This window comes from Rhinopithecus roxellana, chromosome 1, assembly GCF_007565055.1.
Source record: "Rhinopithecus roxellana isolate Shanxi Qingling chromosome 1, ASM756505v1, whole genome shotgun sequence".
NCBI classification, from domain to species: domain Eukaryota; kingdom Metazoa; phylum Chordata; class Mammalia; order Primates; family Cercopithecidae; genus Rhinopithecus; species Rhinopithecus roxellana.
Genome location: NC_044549.1, coordinates 203,010,331 through 203,029,803, shown reverse-complemented (window position 1 = coordinate 203,029,803; position 19,473 = coordinate 203,010,331). Strand labels below are relative to the sequence as shown.

General features: G+C 41.4%; 1 protein-coding gene across 1 annotated transcript in view; it reads left to right on the top strand.

Annotated features, from left to right (window-relative positions):
* UBXN7 (UBX domain protein 7) overlaps positions 1-19,473 on the top strand; it is a 78,801-nt gene that overhangs the window by 41,316 nt on the left and 18,012 nt on the right. Inside the window, exons 5-6 of the mRNA XM_010381192.2 lie at positions 25-137; positions 18,212-18,358. Of these exons, the coding sequence (XP_010379494.1) occupies positions 25-137; positions 18,212-18,358 (260 nt within the window). The remainder of the gene's footprint in view (positions 1-24; positions 138-18,211; positions 18,359-19,473) is intronic.

Genomic DNA, 19,473 nt, shown 5'->3' with positions numbered 1-19,473 from the left:
CTTTTCCATCCTTCTGTGTTATAGTTCGGCAAGAACAAGAATTAAGAAATGGAGGAGCTATCGATAAGAAATTAACTACCCTTGCAGATCTATTCCGGCCACCCATTGATTTGATGCATAAAGGCAGCTTTGAAACAGTAAGTTGTTGGAGAGTCAGTGCCTTAACTAGGAATGCTTTTGCATTTTCAATGCCTTTTTAAAAAAATTACTTGTTTTAGAGGCAGGGTCTCGCTCTGTCATCCAGGCTGGACTGCGGTGACACAATCATAGCTCACTTTAGCCTTGAACTCTTGGACTCAAGGGATCCTACCACCTCAGCCTTCCGAGTAGCTAGGGCTACAGGCATGTGCCACCACACTCAGCTAATTAAAAAAATTTTTTTAGTAGAGACAGGGTCTCACTGTGTTGCGCATGCTAGTCTCGAATGCCTGGGCTCAAGCAATCCTCCTGCCTCGGCCTCCCAAAGTGTTTGGATTATAGGTGTGAACCACTGCACCTGGCCTTCAGTGACATTTTTTATTTTTATAAGAGCAAAAAAGCATGGTCAGTGTATAGGGAATTGGCATCATAATAAGTATATCTACATGATATGCCTAAAGGTTACATTGATTTATATTTCTACCAGCAAGAAATGAAATATGTTTCTACCAGCAGTGTATGAGATTGTTTGATGAAATCCTTTTATTAGCCTTGTGTGGTATCATTTTAGAATCTTTGCCATTTTGATAGCTTTTTAAAATATCTCACTTGTTCGTATATCTTTGACTACTACTGAGAATAGTGTGTGTGCTTTGTTAGCCATTTGTAAATTGTTGATAGGTATCTTTTGCCTAAATATTTCTGTGCGGATCCTAGTGTGTTTGAAAAGAGTATCTCTAATTGGAGAACACATTCACCCTCAGTTCTTCTTGGTTTTATCATGACTAAACCCAAAGAAACACTTTCCAAAGTATGTTTACTTGGTTGTCTGCTAACTTACAGACTTACTGAGGGCAGAGGGAAGATAATTCTTTTTAATAATCCGTGGGACCCATTCTTGTGCATTAGGGGGAACACATTATATGTTAAATGAAGGAGTTTAGTAAAGATTTTAGATACTCTTCTATTGTGTTCACACAGCTTGCCTTTTCGTGTTGAATAGCATGTTAATGCTCTTTTGAGTTACAATAGCATTTCCATAGATGTAAATCACTTAAATTTCAGTTAAGTCTTTTTTTTTTTCTTGAGATGGAGTCTCGCCGGAGTGCAGTGGCACAATCTCAGCTCACTGCAACTTCCGCCTCCCGGGTTCAAGTAATTCTCCTGCCTCAGCCTCCTGAGTAGCTGGGACTACAGGTGCGCGCCACCACGCCTGGCTAATTTTAGAGACAGGGTTTCACCATATTGGCCAGGCTGGTCTTAAACTCCTGACCTCGTGATCTGCCCACCTCGGCCTCCCACAGTGTGGGATTACAGGTGTGAACCACCACGCCTGGCCTTCAGTTAAGTCTTACCTGTTAGGTTCATGTAGGCCAAAGAATAACTGCAAAATGTATATCAAGCCCGACAGGTGGCACGAACTACTACTTGGGAGGCCGAGGTGGGAGGATCCGTTGAGTCCAGGAGTTCAAGGCTGTAGTGTGTGATGATCGTGTCTATGAAAAGCCACTGCACTCCAGCCTGGGCAACATGTTATGATTATATTTTTTAAAAATTTGTCTTTCGATATACTTTTACACTGTCATACATGAAGTATTTAGGAGAAGGAATTTCATTGTTAGCTTGTGTGTTAGTTTGCTTGCATTGCCAGAAAGGAATCCCTGAGACTGGGCAATTTATAAAGAAAAAGATACTATTTTGACTGACGTTTCTACAGGCTCTATAGAAAACATGGTGCTGACATCTTCTTCTGGTGAGGCCTCAGGAAGCTTGCAGTCATGGTGGAAGGCAAAGGGGAAGCCGGTGTAACACATGGTGCGAGGAGCAAGGGGTCAAGCCATTCACAAGGGGTCTGCCCCCATGACCCAGACACCACCTATGAGGCCCCACCCCTAACACTGGGGATTACATTTCAGTATGAGATTTGGAGGGGACAAATGTCCAAACCATATCAGTGTGCTCTCCAGTTTCAATTTTCTGAATCAGAAAACCATGGAAGCGGTTTGGCTACATGAAACAGAAAACCCAAATGATGATAATTTGATGAAACAGTGATTTGTTTTTGTGAGTAATAAGCTTAGAGTTGAAGAAATTATTGGTATTCATTCATCATTTCAAAGATGTCAGGTTAGATGTCTCCTCAGTTTTCTTCATCTTTCCCTCATGGTCTCAACATGGCAGCTGCCTGTTCTTCCTAGTCTTCTGGTGATAATACAGACATTGAGAGAGAGAATAGCAGCAAGATGAAAGGCAGAAAAGGATCTTAGTTTGTTTTGGCATGTTTTCTATTTTTATTAGCTTCTGAGTTGCTCTAGGACATGATGCAGTAACTAAGCTTGATTTAATTTGGTCACTTTGGAGTGAAGAAGCAGTTACTCTTCTGCTTGCTCTTTAAGGGAAAATAGGAATCTCTTTTGATGTTGATATAATTGTAGGTTATATCACCTTTTTTGCCTTGTATTTCATGGCCTGTGTTTACCGCAGTCTATTTTTTTTTTTTTCACTGATAATATTATGCTTAACCATCTGCAAGATTTTAAATGAAATAAACATTCCCTTCCAAAAGCAGGTATTTCATTATGGTTAATGATACATGTATTAGTTTTATAAAAATTAGGGAGATAACATGCAAAATTAAGTCATTGAAGTTTAGAAAGATAAATGTTAAAAATTAGAGGGATACTCTTTGGCTGACCAAGGAGGGCCCATAGGTTTGTTCCTCAATATTAGATGTAAATGTGAGCCAACAGTTTTGCAGGTTTAGAAACTAGAGGTAGTGTAACTAGAGGTAGATCATGTTCAAGGATTCTTTCTGGCTCATGCTAACCAGATGAGAGAGACTGATTAATTCACTTGTTCACTCACTGCATATTTATTGAGTCCTTGTGTTGCAGGATCTATTTTTAGGTGATGGAGAATAAAGGTTTGACTGCATGTGAGAGAGACCGGGAAAAAATAAACAGTAGCTTATTTATGTATTTATTTATTTAATTATACTTTAACTTCTAGGGCACATGTGCACAACATGCAGGTTTGATCCATAGGTATACATATGCCTTGTTGGTTTGCTGCCCCATCAACTCGTCATCTACATTAGGTATTTCTCCTAATGCTATCCCTCCCCCAGCCCCCCACTCCCCGACAGGCCCCGGTGTGTGATGTTCCCTGCCCCGTGTCCAAGTGATCTCATTGTTGAATACCCACCTATGAGTGAGATCATGGCAGTGTTTGGTTTTCTGTCCTTGCAATAGTTTGCTCAGAATGATGGTTTCCAGCTTCATCCATGTCCCTGCAAAGGACATGAAATCATCCCTTTTTTATGGCTGCATGGTATTCCATGGTGTATATGTGCCACATTTTCTTAGTGCAGTCTCTCATTGATGGACATTTGGGTTGGTTCCAAGTCTTTGCTATTGTGAATAGTGCTGCAGTAAACATATGTGTACATGTGTCTTTATAGTAGCATGATTTATAATCCTTTGGGTATATACCCAGTAATAGGATTGCTGGGTCAAATGGTATTTCTAGTTCTAGATCCTTGAGGAATCGCCACCCTGTCTTCCACAATGGTTGAACTAATTTACACTCCCACCAACAGTGTAAAAGTGTTCCTGTTTCTCCACATCCTCTCCAGCATCTGTTGTTTCCTGACTTTTTAATGATCACCATTCTAACTGGCATGAGATGGTATCTCATTGTGGTTTTGATTTGTGTTTCTCTGATGGCGAGTGATGATGAGCATTTTTTCATGTGTCTGTTGGCTGCATAGATGTCTTCTTTTGAGAAGTGTCTGTTCATATCCTTTGCCCACTTTTTGATGGGGTTGTTTGTTTTCTTGTAAATTCATTTTAGTTTTTTTGTAGATTCTGGATATTAGCCCTTTGTCAGATGGATAGATTGAAAAAATTTTCTTCCATTCTGTAGGTTGCCTGTTCACTCTGATAGTAGTTTCTTGTGCTGTGCAGAAGCTCTTTAGTTTAATTAGATCCCATTTGTCTATTTTGGCTTTTGTTGCCATTGCTTTTGCTGTTTTAGACATGAAGTCCTTGCCCATGCCTATGTCCTGAATGGTATTGCCTAGGTTTTCTTCTAGGGTTTTTATGGTTTTAGGTCTAACATTTAAGTCTTTAATCCATCTTGTAATTTTTGTATAAGGTGTAAGGAAGGGGTCTAGTTTCAGCTTTCTACCTATGGCTAGCCAGTTTTCCCGCCACCATTTATTAAATGGAATCCTTTTATTATCCAAGGGAATCCTTTCCCCATTTCTTGTTTTTGTCAGTATCAAAAGATTAGATGGTTGTAGATGTGTGGTGCTATTTCCGAGGGCTCTGTTCTGTTCCATTGGTCTGTATAATCTGTTTTGGTACCAGTACCATGCTGTTTTGGTTACCGTAGCCTTGTAGTATGGTTTGAAGTCAGGTAGCATGATGCCTTCAGCTTTGTTCTTTTTGCTTAGGATTGTGTTGGCAATGCGGGGTCTTTTTTGGTTCCATATGAACTTTAAAGCCATTTTTTCCAATTCTGTGAAGAAACTCATTGGTAGCTTGATGGGGATGGCATTGAATCTATAAATAACCTTGGGCAGTATGGCCATTTTCACGATATTGATTCTTCCTATCCATGAGCATGGTATGTTCTTCCATTTGTTTGTGTCCTCTTTTATTTCACGGAGCAGTGGTTTGTAGTTCTCCTTGAAGAGGTCCTTTACATCCCTTGTAAGTTGAATTCCTAGGTATTTTATTCTCTTTGAAGCGATTGTGAATGGGAGTTCACTCATGATTTGGCTCCTTGTTTGTCTGTTAATGGTGTATAGGAATGCTTGTGATTTTTGCACATTAATTTTGTATCCTAAGACTTTGCTGAAGTTGCTTACCAGCTTAAGGAGATTTTGGGCTGAGATGATGGGGTTTTCTAAATGTACGATCATGTAATCTGCAAACAGGGACAATTTGACTTCCTCATTTCCTAATTGACTACCCTTTATTTATTTGTCTTGCCTGATTGCCCTGGCCAGAACTTCCAACACTGTGTTGAATAGGAGTGGTGAGAGAGGGCATCCTTGTCTTGTGCTGGTTTTCAAAGGGAATGCTTCCAGTTTTTGCCCATTCAGTGTGGTATTGGCTGTGGGTTTGTCATAAATAGCTCTTATTATTTTGAGATACGTTCCATCTGTACCTAGTTTATTGAGAGTTTTTAGCGTGAAGGGCTGTTGAATTTTGTCAAAAGCCTTTTCTGCATCTATTGAGATGATCATATGGTTTTTGTCATTGGTTCTGTTTATGTGATGGATTATGTTTATTGATTTGCGTATGTTGAACCTGCCTTGTATCCCAGAGATGAAGCCGACTTGATCATAGTGGATAAGCTTTTTGATATGCTGCTGGATTCGGTTTGCCAGTTTTTTTTTTTGAGGATTTTCGCATCAATGTTCATCAGGGATATTGGTCTAAAATTATCTTTTTTTGTTGTGTCTCTGCCAGGCTTTGGTATCAGGATGATGTTGGCCTCATAAAATGAGTTAGGGAGGATCCTCTTTTTCTGTTGATTGGAATAGTTTCAGAAGGAATGATATACCAGCCCCTCCTTGTACCTCTGGTAGAATTTGGCTATGAATCCGTCCAGTCCTGAACAAATTTTTTTGGTTGATAGGCTATTAATTATTGCCGCAATTTCAGATCCTGTTATTGGTCTATTCAGAGATTCAGCTTCTTGCTGGTTTAGTCTTGGGACGGTGTATGTGTCCAGGAATTTATCCATTTCTTCTAGATTTTCTAGTTTATTTGCATAGAAGTGTTTATAGTATTCTCTGATGGTAGTTTGTATTTCTGTGGGATTGGTGGTGATATCCCCTTAATCATTTTTTATTGCGTCTATTTGATTCTTCTCTCTCTTCTTTATTCTTGTTAGCGGTCTATCCATTTTGTTGATCGTTTCAAAAAAACAGCTCTTGGATTCATTGATTTTTTTTTGGAGGGTTTTTTGTGTCTCTGTCTTTCAGTTCTGCTCTGATCTTAGTTATTCCTGGCCTTCTGCTAGCTTTTGAAAGTGTTTGCTCTTGCTACTCTAGTTCTTTTAATTGTGATGTTAGGGTGTCAATTTTAGATCTTTCCTGCTTTCTCTTGTGGGCATTTAGTGCTATAAATTTCCCTCTACACACTGCGTTAAATGTGTCCCAGAGATTCTGGTACGTTGTTTCTTTGTTCTCATTGGTTTCAAAGAACATCTTTATTTCTGCCTTCATTTCGTTATTTACTCAGTAGTCATTTAGGAGCAGGTTGTTCAGTTTCCATGTAGTTGTGCAGTTTTGAGTGAGTTTCTTAATCCTGAGTTCTAATTTGATTGCACTGTGGTCTGAGAGACAGTTTGTTGTGATTTCTGTTCTTTGACATTTGCTGAGGAGTGCTTTACTTCCAACTATGCGGTCAATTTTGGAATAAGTGCAATGTGGTGCTGAGAAGAATGTATATTCTGTTGATTTGGGGTGGAGAATTCTGTAGATGTCTATTGGGTCTGCTTGTTGCAGAGCTGAGTTCAGGTCCTGGATATCCTTGTTATCTTCTGTCTTGTTGATCTGTCTAATATTGACAGTGGGGTGTTAAAGTCTCCCATTATTATTGTGTGGGAGTCTAAGTCTCTTTGTAGGTCTCTAAGGACTTGCTTTATGAATCTGGGTGCTCCTGTATTGGGTGCATATATGTTTAGGATAGTTAGCTCTTCTTGTTGAATTGACCCCGTTACCATTATATAATGGCCTTGTCTCTTTTGATCTTTGTTGGTTTAAAGTCTGTTTTATCAGAGACTAGGATTGCAACCCCTGTGTTTTTTTTTTTGCTTTCCATTTGCTTGGTAGATATTCCTCCATCCCTTTATTTTGAGCCTGTTTGCGTCTTTGCACGTGAGATGGGTCTCCTGAATACAGCACACTGATGGGTCTTGACTCTATCCGATTTGCCAGTCTGTGTCTTTTAATTGGGGCCTTTACCCCATTTACATTTAAGGTTAAGATTGTTGTGTGTGACTTTGATCCTGTCATTATGATGTTAGCTGGTTATTTTGCTCGTTAGTTGATGCATTAGTGCTTCCTTTAGGAGCTCTTGTAGGGCAGGCCTGGTGGTGCCAAAATCTCTCAGCATTTGCTTGTCTGTAAAGGATTTTATTTCTCCTTCACTTATGAAGCTTAGTTTGGCTGGATATGAAATTTTGGGTTGAAAATTCTTTTCTTTAAGAATGTTGAATATTGGCCCCCACTCCCTTCTGGCTTGTAGGGTTTCTGCCGAGAGATCTGCTGTTAGTCTGATGGGCTTCCCTTTGTGGGTAACCCGACCTTTCTCTCTGGCTGCCCTTAACACTTTTTCCTTCATTTCAATCTTGGTGAATCTGACAGTTGATGTGTTTTGGGGTTGCTCTTCTCGAGGAGTATCTTTGTGGCGTTCTCTATATTTCCTGAATTTGAATGTTGGCCTGCCTTCCTAAGTTGGGGAAGTTCTCCTGGATAATATCCTGCAGAGTGTTTTCCAACTTGATTCCATTCTCCCCGTCACTTTCAGGTACAACAATCAGACGTAGGTTTGGTCTTTTCACATCGTCCCGTATTCCTTGGAGGCTTCGTTTGTTTCTTTTTACTCTTTTTTCTGTAACCTTGTCTCCTCGCTTTATTTCAGTAATTTGATCTTCAATCACGGATACCCTTTCTTCCACTTGATCAAATCAGCTATTGAAGCTTATGCATGCGTCACGAAGTTCTCATGCCATGGTTTTCAGCTCCATCAGGTCACTTAAGGTCTTCTCTACACTGTTTATTCTAATTAGCCATTCGTCTAATCTTTTTTCAAGGTTTTTAGCTTCCTTGCGATGGGTCCGAACATCCTCCTTTAGCTCAGAGAAGTTATAACCGACCTTCTGAAGCCTACTTCTGTCAACTCGTCAAAGTCATTCTCCGTCCAGCTTTGTTCTGTTGCTGGCGAGGAGCTGCGATCCTTTGAAGGAAAAGAGGCGCTCTGATTTTTAGAATTTTCAGCTTTTCTGCTCTAGTTTCTCCCCGTCTTTGTGGTTTTATCTACCTTTGGTCTTTGATGCTGGTGACCTACAGACGGGGTTTTGTGTGGACGTCCTTTTTGTTGATGTTGATGCTGTTCCTTTCTGTTTGTTGGTTTTCCTTCTAACAGTCAGGTCCCTCAGCTGCAGGTCTGGTGGAGTTTGCTGGAGGTCCACTCCAGACCCTGTGTGCCTGGGTATCACTAGTGGAGGCTGCGGAACAGCAAATATTGCTGCCTGATCCTTCCTCTGGAAGCTTCGTCCCAGAGGGGCAGCTGCCTATATGACGTATCTGTTGGCCCCTACTGGGAGGTGTCTCCCAGTTAGGCTACATGAGGGTCAGGGATCCACTTAAGGAGGCAGTCTGTCCTTTCTCAGCACTCAATTGTCATGCTGGGAGAACCACTGCTCTCTTCAGAGCTGTCAGACAGGGACGTTTAAGTCTGCAGAAGTTTTCTGCTGCCTTTTGTTCGGCTATGCCCTGCCCACAGAGGTGGAGTTTAGGGGCAGTAGGCCTTGCTGAGCTCTGCCCAGTTGGAGCTTCCCAGCCACTTTGTTTACCTGTTCAAACCTCAGCAATGGCGGACGCCCCTCCCCCAGCCAGGCCTCCTCCTTGCAGACTGCTGCACTAGCAGTGAGCAAGGCTCCGTGGGCGTGGGACCCACTGAGCCAGGCATGGGAGAGAATCACCTTGTCTGCCAGTTGCTAAAACCTTGGGAAAAGCACAGTAGTTGGGTGGGAGTGCTCCGCTTTCCCAGGAAGTCTGTCACGGCTTCCCTTGGCTAGGAAAGGGAAATCCTCCAACCCCTTGTGCCTCCTGGGTGAGGTGATGCCTTGCCCTGCTTCAGCTCGCCCTCCGTGGGCTGCACCCACTGTCCAACCAGTCCCAGGGAGGTGAACCAGGTACCTCAGTTGGAAATGCAGAAGTCATCCATCTCTGCGTTGATCATGCCGGGAGCTGCAGATGGAGCTGTTCCTGTGCAGCCATCTTGGAATGTCCCACCACAAACAGCAGCTTCAGAGCTTCAGCGGGTGGAGTCCAGGCCGTCAGCAGGACTCGCTCTGTGAAGTGATCAGAGCTGCAGAATTTTTTCTGTCTTGCTCTGCCATCCCGTGTCTTGCGTGCCCTTGTCTGCATGATTCCAGTTGGCTTACCACCACGTTTGCTTACTAAACAGCACGGAAGGCTGCTCTGCCTATGGAGTAGCCGTTCTTCATTCCTTCACATTCTTAATAAACCTGCTTTCACTTTATAGACTCGCCCTGAATTCTTTCCTGTGCTAGGTCCAAGAACCCTGTCTTGGGATCTGGGTCTGGACCCCTTTCTGGTAACATTGTTCTGGCAACCACAGAAGGGACAATACTGAGGAAACCCCCAACCCAAAGGCTAACTTTGGTTAAGTGGTGGGGCCCAGTAATGTCTTTCTGGCGAATCACAGAAGGGATGATACTGAAGAGACCCCTGACCCAAAGGAAAATCATCTGTGAGCACCAGTTGGCTGAAGGATGCCACCTTCTGTTGGGACTCGAGTTGCAAATGGTGCTCACCATACAGATGCTTTCAGACTGAGGTCCTGTCTCTTCTGAATGCAAGAGGTCTAATAGCCAGGAATATCATTGTCCCTGTTAAGCATGAAGAAGTTACAGCAGGTGAATCTTTCTCCCTCTGCAACCCTTAGGATTAAGGGTTCTCTTAAAGGGAGGGAGGAACTGTCAGAAGCATTTAAAACAGAGCGACTCCATTTTGAATAGGGGCTCGGTAAAATAAGGCTGAGACCTAGTGGGCTGCATTCCCAGAGGGTTAGACTTTCTAAGTCATGGGATGAGATAGGAGGTCAGCACAAGAAACTGATCCCGAAGACCGTGCTGATGAAACATGTTGCAGTAAAGAAGTCGGCTAAGGCCGGGCGCGGTGGCTCAAGCCTGTCATCCCAGCACTTTGGGAGGCCGAGACGGGCGGATCACGAGGTCAGGAGATCGAGACCATCCTGGCTAACCCGGTGAAACCCCGTCTCTACTAAAAAATAAAAAAAATTAGCCGGGCGAGGTGGCGGGCGCCTGTAGTCCCAGCTACTCGGGAGGCTGAGGCAGGAGAATGGCGTAAACCCGGGAGGCGGAGCTTGCAGTGAGCTGAGATCCGGCCACTGCACTCCAGCCTGGGCGACAGAGTGAGACTCCATCTCAAAAAAAAAAAAAAAAAAAAAAAAAAGAAGTCGGCTAAAATCCACCAAAACCAACACGGCAATGAGAGTGACCTGGTCATGCTCACTGCTCCACTCCCACCAGCGCTCTGGCAGTTTACAAATGCCATGGCAACATCAGGAAGTTCCCCTGTATCCTCTAAAAAGGGGGAGGAGCCCTCAGTTCCCGGAACTGCCCAACCTTTTCCTGGAAAACTCATAAGGAATCCACTCCTTGATTAGCATATAATCAAGAAATAAACATAAATATTGGCAACCAGCAGCCCTTGGGCTGCTCTGCCTCTGGAATAGCCATAGTTTATTCCTTTACTTTCTTAATAAACTTGCTTTCACTTAAAAAAAAATAAACAGCATGGAAGAGGGAAGAGCTGATAAGGGTACACATTTCCCTTTAAAGGAACAACCTAGAAGTTGGACACAGCACTTCTCTCTACATTCCGTCTACTGTAACTCGGCAGCATGGCTACACCCATTTGCAAGGGACACCAGGAAATCCAGATGCTTAGTTAAAAATTGGAGGTTTTATAAATAAGAGGGATGCCGGGCGCGGTGGCTCAAGCCTGTAATCCCAGCACTTTGGGAGGCCGAGACGGGCGGATCACGAGGTCAGGAGATCGAGACCATCCTGGCTAACACGGTGAAACCCCGTCTCTACTAAAAAATACAAAAAACTAGCCGGGCGAGGTGGCGGGAGCCTGTAGTCCCAGCTACTCGGGAGGCTGAGGCAGGAGAATGGCGTAAACCCGGGAGGCGGAGCTTGCAGTGAGCTGAGATCCGGCCACTGCACTCCAGTCCGGGCGACAGAGCGAGACTCCGCCTCAAAAAAAAAAAAAAAAAAAAAAAAAAAAAAATAAGAGGGACAAGGGGAGAATGGGTTATTTGGTACCGATAAGCAGTTTCTGCCACAGGGAGGTAGTGGTAAATTATATAAAACCCTTGCCATTGTAGCATTTATAATCTAGTAGGAGAAACAGACTATAAACAATGTAAAACAAACATACACAAACACATATATATAATAACAGTGAATACATATGTTTATCTTTGATGGAGAGAGAGTGTGACATTCATTTCAAGTTATAGTAGTTGCTTGGAGAAAGAATAAAATATGCCAGGACGCAGTGACTCATGCCTGTACCAATCCCAGCAGTTTGGTGGGAGGCTGAAGGGAGTAGATCACCTGAGCCCAGGAGTTCAAGACCAGCCTAAGCAATATGGTGGAACCCTGTCCCTACAAAAAAATAGAAAAAATCAGCTGGACATGGTGGGTGCAGACCTGTGGTCCCAGCTATTCAGGAGGCTGAGGTGGGAGGATTGCTTGAGCCCAGGAGGCTGAGGCTGCAGTGAGCTTGGTGGTGCCATTGCCCTCCACCTTGAGCAACACAGTGAGACCCTGTCTCAAAAGAAAAAGAAAAAAAAGGAGAATAAAATACAATAAGGGAAGGAGAGAGGGGGGCTGTTTTTTGTTTGTTCAGGGCCATTTTAAGTGTGTGGTCTGAATTGAGTTAAGCATCTGGAAATTTGTAGTGTCCTTTGCAAGTAGATGTGTACATGTTGCCAAATTCTGTTTCTTCTTACAGCTAAATTGAAAGCCAGGTTGATTTCATAGGTTCCACATGTGTTTGTAATTGTGAGGAGAAAGGACTGTATTAGGAAGATTAGAGAAGATTTCTGAAAGGATGAGATATGAATAGAAACCTTAGTGAAGTGAGGGAATATGAACGGTGGGGAGGTCTGAGGGAAGAGCAGATAATACAATGTGGACATACTGATGTTGGAAAGAGCTGGCACAGTCAAGAAAACCAGCTGAGTGTATCGTGCCACTGCACTGCAGCCTGGGGCACAGAGCAAGACTCGGTCTCAAAAAAAAAAAAAAAAAAAAAAGAGAAAAGAAAACCAGCTGAGTGAGCCAAACACTTAGGCCAAATGGTCTGACCTGGGCAAGGGTATGTTTCCTATGTTTTCTTTCCCCACTGTATGAACACAGGGACTTCGTTTTCTTGACTGTTGTGTGTCCACAGGGCCTAAAACAGTTCAATTAGCCTTGATGAAATCGTGATTATGCCAGAAAGAATATTGTGCAGAAAGAATCAGAATAATTTCTATAATCCTTCCTTCCTTCCTCCCTCCCTCCCTCCCTCCCTTCCTCCCTTACAATCTAAGCTCACTGCAGGCCCAACTTCTGGCCTCAAGTGATCTGCCCACCTCAGCCCCCCAAGTAGTTGGGATTATGGGCATGTGCCACCATGCCTGGTTAAATTTTGTATTTTTTGTAGAGATGATGTTTTGCCATGTTGCCCAGGTTGGTCTTGAACTCCTGAGCTCCAGTGGTCAACCGGCCTTGGCCTCCCAGAGTTCTGGGATTACAGGTGTGAGCCACTGAACCCGGCCAATATTTCTAATTTCTTGAGAGAAAAAAAAAATCCACATTTTAAATTGCTATCCCATTACATGTGCACCTAGCCCTGAGAGTATTTTGTTAATTTCAAAAGTATTTAATATAAATGCAAGTTAAAATATGTAGCCGAAGATGTAAAGAAGAGCCTACTTAGTACTAATTTTCTTTTTCTTTTTTGACGAAGTCTTGCTCTGTCACCCAGGCAGGAGTGCGGTGGCGTGATCTTGACTCACTGCAACCTCCGCCTCTTGGGTTCAAGCGATTCTCCTGCCTCACCCTCCCAAGTAGCTGCAACTACAGGCACACACCACCACTCCCGGCTAATTTTTGTGATTTTAGTAGAGACAGGGTTTCACCATATTGGTCAAGCTGGTGTCCAGCTCCTGACCTCAGGTGATCCACCCACCTCGGCCTCCCAAAGTGCTGGGATTACAGGCGTGAGCCATCGTGTCTGGCAATATATAACATTTTTCTGGTTAAACTTATATATTGTTTACATTTAATTTTATTCAAATTAGACAAATCATTGAAATTTAGAAAATAAGGAAAAATGAAATTGTAATTTCCGTTTCCATGAAAAAGTACTGTGTATATTTTAATGTATTTTCTTCTTGACTTTATGTATATATATTTACTGAAACATACTAAATTTGTTCAAATCCTACATTTTCTTTTTGTTTCTTTTTTTGAGGCAGTCTTGCCCTGTTGCCCAGGCTGGAGTGCAGTGGCATGATCCCAGCTCACTGCAACCTCTGATTCAAGCAATTCTTGTGCCTCAGCTACCCAAGTAGATGGGATTACAGGGATGCACCTCCACCCTCGTCTAATTTTAGTGTTGTTAGTAGAGATGAGGTTTCACTGTGTTGGCCAGGCTGGTCTGGAACTCTTGGGCTCAAATGATCAGCCCACCTTGGCCTCCCAAAGTGCTGGGATTGCAGGCGTGAGCCACCGCGCTGGGCCTAAACCCTTGTTTATCATGCCTTCCTGATCGGACTGGTGCTGGGAGAGATGTTGGTCTCCCACTGTTTTACTCTGGGGTCTCCATTGTAATGGTTTTGAAATGTTGATTCAGAACAACCTAATCCATTCCAAGGATTCCAGTAATCTTCTTCCATGATAATCTTCCATGAGGAGATTATTTTTCTCATGGCCCACTCTCACCTCCAGTCCTTGACTCACATAATTGGTATACTTAGATTTTTTTTTTAAGACTCTCTCTTTTTAAATTGTGTATATTTAATTATTTTAAATCTTTTTAGAGATGGGGTCTTGCTGTGTTGCCCAGGGTGGTCTCGAACTCCTTGCCTTAAGCAGTCCTCCTGTCTTGGCCTCCCAAGGCAGTGGGATTATAGGTGTAAGCCACTGTTCCAGCCTACTGTACATATTTAAGATGTATAACATGAAGAATAGTAAAATGATTACTACAGTCAAGCAAAGTAACCTGTCCTTACCTTCCATAATTGTCTTTTTACGTGTGTGTGTGTGTGTGTGGTAAGAGCACCTAATATACTCTGAGCACATTTTCAGTGTGTAAGACAATATTATTAAGTCTAGTCCTCGTGTTGTGCATGAGCTCTCTAGACTTATTCAAGACTCTTTTTTTTCTTTTCTTTTCTTTCTTTCTTCTTCTTTTTTTTTTGAGGTGGAGTCTCACTCTGTTGCCCAGGCTGGAGTGCAATGACACGATCTCGGCTCAGTGCAACCTCTGCTGCCTGGGTTCAAGCAATTCTCCTGCCTCAGCCTCCTGAGTAGCTGGGATTACAGGCGCCTACCACCACGTCTGGCTAATTTTTGTATTTTTAGTAGAAACGGGATTTCACCATGTTGGTCAGGCTGGTCTTGAACTCCTGACCTCAGGTGATCCACCTGTCTCAGCCTCCCAAAGTGGTGGGATTACAGGTGTGAGCCACTGCACGCGGCCTATTCAAGACTCTTTTATTCCCTCCCAATATTGTTGTTTTGTTTGAAAATTGTGTCTTTGGACCCTTCCTTTTAGCAGTAACAACTTTTTAACAGTATCTTCAGTGAGGTTAGTATCATTTCCAAGTTTCTTTTGCTAGTATTAGGTTTCTCCCCCATTGGAAGCTTCATGAAGGCAGGAATTTTTATGTTTTAGAACTGCTATAACTTCAGTATCTCTAACTACCTGAAACATGATGAGTACTCAGTATTTGTTGAATGAATAAATCTGAGATAATGAAAGCATGAATGTGAGTAAACAAATTTTTAAAAGCATACACACAAAAAAAGACTCTTCCATTTTAAACTCTGGAGTTTTACTCATTTTCGGTTTTGTACATTTTTTTCTTGTCAGTGTTTTTGGGGCAGACTTATGTAAATTTACCCTGTTATAGGAATATGTGCTCTCTAGTCTGTCTCTAGAATCTATGGTCATTTTTCCGTTTATTTTCAAATACTGTTTCTGTAGTTAAAGCAGCTTGATTATTCATTTATCATTCACTTTTTAAATCTTTGTCCTATAAGGAAGTAAATGGAAATATTACTTCCTATAAGCAAGAAATTATTATATTTGTATATTTTAAAATAAGCCTTTGACCAGTTGAATGCAGCTTCCTGGCTCAATATAAGGATATTTCTTGTTAGACCTTGGGTTTTCACCCATGGAATCAGTAAGCAAATATTAGAAGATAGTGTATTCTGGGGCTGAGTGGGGTGACTGACACCTGTAATCCCAGGACTTTTGGAGGCCAGGGCAGGAGGATCATTTGAAGTTAGGTGTTCCAAACCAGCCTGGCCAACATAGTGAAACCCCCATCTCTACAAAAAATGTAAACAACAAAAAAAGAAAATAATTTATTCTGGGGGATTCATACAAAAAAAAGCTATTTGTGAGATGATGTTAACCTTCTTAAAACAGAAGATATTCTCCGTCTTACATTTTTCAATACCCACAAAATGATGTCCAGTGTGTTCTTGGATTGTTATTACACCAAATTCATTGATTCTTAAGATTTTCCCATGTCACACTGATTTGGAGAAGAATATTGTTCTAGGATAAAGTTATTCCAAAACGATGGTTTTGTGTCACTGTTCTTTCCTAGGCAGAGATTTGAGGCAGCATTTATTTGCTCATTTGCTTTTCTGCCATTGTTTTCCACTCAGCAGCATTTCATGGGTCTTTTTTTTTTTTTTTTTTAGTGTTTTTTTTTTTTTTTTGCTTTATTGTAACATGTTATTCAGATATTTGAAAATTCATTTACTATTTACTTATGAATTTTAAATCAATGAAAAGAACATCTTAATATAAGCACTTCATATTAAATCCTGAAAATATGAATATTCAGAAGGTATTGACAAGCAGATGGTCATTCTGTATATGTTAGTCAACATTCTGGACTGAGGCTTTTGCTTCAAGGTTCAGAGAAAAGTTTTATTTTAGTTAGTTTGGATATAAAAATAACAGAAAGAATGTTGATGGAAATTCAGAGAAACATAAGACCATAAATCCTAAGTATTGTATTATTAAAAGTCTAGATGACTAGTTTAATGTGACTAACTAAATACTTTTGACAATTTTAAGGATGAAAAATCTCAGTAGAACTGAGAAAACTTAGTTTGGTACTACCTTAAAATGAGAAACAATGTGCTCTATACTTTTTAAGCAATCTTTTAAAAAACTTTGTATTATAATACACATGCAGAAGAAACACACATCATGACATGCACAACTTGGTACATTTTGTGAATTGAATATGTTTTACAACCAGCAATAGATTAAGAAACAGAATATTACCTATAACCCAGAAACCTCACATTCCCTTCCAGTCAAAATCAGATTTGCGGAATGACTTCTAACAACCCAAATTAGTTTTGCCTTCTTATACTTTATATCTGAATAGATCAGAAAAGATGTCTTCAGTAACTTATGAACATCACAATGTTTAGGAGACTCTGCCATATTTTGGAACGTCGTGGTATTTGTTTGCCACAACTTTCTTTTTATTTTAAATAGACTAAACAGGTGCATAACGTGCAGGTTTGTTACATATGTATACTTATGCCATGTTGGTGTGCTGCACCCATCAACTCGTCAGCACCCATCAATTCATCATTTATATCATGTATAACTCCCCAATGCAATCCCTCCCTCCTCCCCCCTCCCATTTCATGGGTCTTTATGCTGACAAGGGACTGACAGGCAAAAGGCACCCACTAATGATTGATATATTGGTATTTGTGGTATGAATCGTAGAGTTGTTTGGGGATCATTCTCAAACATTCTTTGACCTTATAATCCCAATTTTTGAAATCTACTCCTAGGAAGACAACTCTTAAGAGAAAAACTCTCAGCAGTTTTTACTAAAATGTTTAGGGTGATTCTCCAATATAGCATATATGCCTAATAATTAAGATTAATATGATGTTTAAAAATGTTCCAGAAATGATGTTGAAGAAAACAAAATAAAATATGCACACCAATTGCTTTCATTAAAAAGAAGTATATTTGGCTGGGCACAGTGGCTCACGCCTGTAATCCCAGCACTTTGGGAGGCTGAGATGGCTGCCTCACCTGAGGTCAGGAGTTCGAGACCAGCCTGGCCAACATGGTGAAACCCTGTCTCTCTACTAAAAATATATAAAAAATTAGGCATGGTGGCACACACCTGTAATCCCAGCTACTCGGTAGGCTAAGGCAGGAAAATCACTTGAACCTAGTAGATGGAGGTTGCAGTGAGCCGAGACCGTGCCATTGTGCTCCAACCTGGGCAACAAGAGCAAAACACGTCTCAAAAAAAAAAAAATTTTTTTTTTTGTTGATGGAGGTTGCAAGAGAATAAAATTATGTGACTTGATCTTAAGTTTGTTGAATCCTTTTCGGGTAAAGATGTTGAAACATACATTAAAAATTCAGCCATTACCGGGCATGGTGGGTCACACCTGTGATTCCAGCACTTTGGGAGGCCAAGGTGGATGGGTCATTTGAGGTCAGAAGTTGAGACCAGCCTGGCCAACATGTTGATATCCTGTCTCTACTAAAAATACAAAAATTAGCCAGGCATGTTGGGGCATGCCTTTAATCCCAACTACTTAGGAGGCTGAAGCAGGAGAATCACTTGAACTCAGGAGGTGGAGGTTGTGGTGAGCTAAGACTGCACCACTACACTCCAGCCTGGGCAATAGAGTTAGACTTTGTCTCAAGAAAAAAAAGAAAGAAAGAAGAACATCAGCCATTATAACAGATAACTGGATAAAAGAGAAATGAGTTAATTTGAATTTGAGAAGTGCTTGAAATGGACAGTATAGTTATACATGCATATTCAAAGTAATTATATAGAATATATAAATACTAAAAACTCTAGATGTTATATCTGGGCAAAAACTTAGTATTTTTAGTGAAAGACAACCTCTGAACAACTATGGAAACATCTGTCACCAAGTAGAAATTATTTCTAACAAATGTGTAACTTTACTCTTGCAGGCCAAAGAGTGTGGCCAGATGCAAAATAAGTGGCTGATGATAAACATTCAAAATGTGCAAGACTTTGCCTGTCAGTGCCTCAACCGCGACGTGTGGAGCAATGAAGCTGTGAAGAATATTATCCGGGAACATTTCATTTTCTGGCAGGTGAGAAGGAGAGTTAATCAGAATTTTTGTAGAATTTTACTTTCGTAGTGTGGGATGTTGAGGGAAAGGAATTGGGTTATAATGAATTAAGACATTTTTAAAAAGGTAAAACCGGCTGGAGGCAGTAGCTTACGCCTGTAATCCCAGCACTTTTGGGAGGCTGAGGCTGGCGGATCACCTGAGGTCAGGAGTTCGAGACCAGCCTGGCCAACATGGTGAAACCCCGTCTCTACTAAAAATACAAAAAATTAGCCGAGCGTGGTGGCGGGCGCCTATAATCCCAGCTACTCGAGAGGCTGAGGCAGGAGAATCACTTGAACCCAGGTAGCGGAGATTTCAGTGAGGCAAGATTGTACCATTGCACTCCAGCCTGGGCAACAGAGCGAGACTCCGTCTCAAAACAACACAAAACAAAACAAACAAACTGTACTGTTCAGTAGAAATATAATGTAAGCTATACACATAATTTAAATTTTTCCAGTAGCCAAGTTAAAAAAGATTAATCAAAATAGGCAAAATTAATTTAAATAATATATTTGGTTAAATCGATATACCTGTATAACTAATAAAAAAATAATGAGATGATTTGCTTTTATTATGGTGTTAGGTCTTCAAGATATGGTTTGTATTTATACTTACATCCCTTCTCTATTTGGAGTAGCCAAATTTCAGGTGCTTCAATAGCCACTTCTGGGTGGTGGTTGCTGTATGAGACAGTGCAGGTATAGAAGATCTTGAGGTCATTGGAGGCATTTGGCTAAGACTTAGATTTTAGCTTGGGTTTGATACTTTTTAATTCTGTGTTGTTAGACATGTCACTTTAGTCTTCCTAGCTAATGAGATAAGGTTAGAGACCTTGTATCATTTTTCCCCTACTGTGAGACAAAGTTTTGCTCTGTCACCCAGGCTGTAATGCAGTGGCATGAACATGGCTTAGCCTTGACTTCCTGGGCTCAAATGATCTTCCCACCTCAGTTTCTTGAGTAGTTGGGACCACAAACATGCACCACCATGCCCATATAATGGTTCTTTTTTTTTTTTTTTTTTTTTTTTTTTTTTTTTTGTAGAGATGGGGTCCTGCCATATTGCCCAGGCTCGTCTCGAACTCCTGGGCC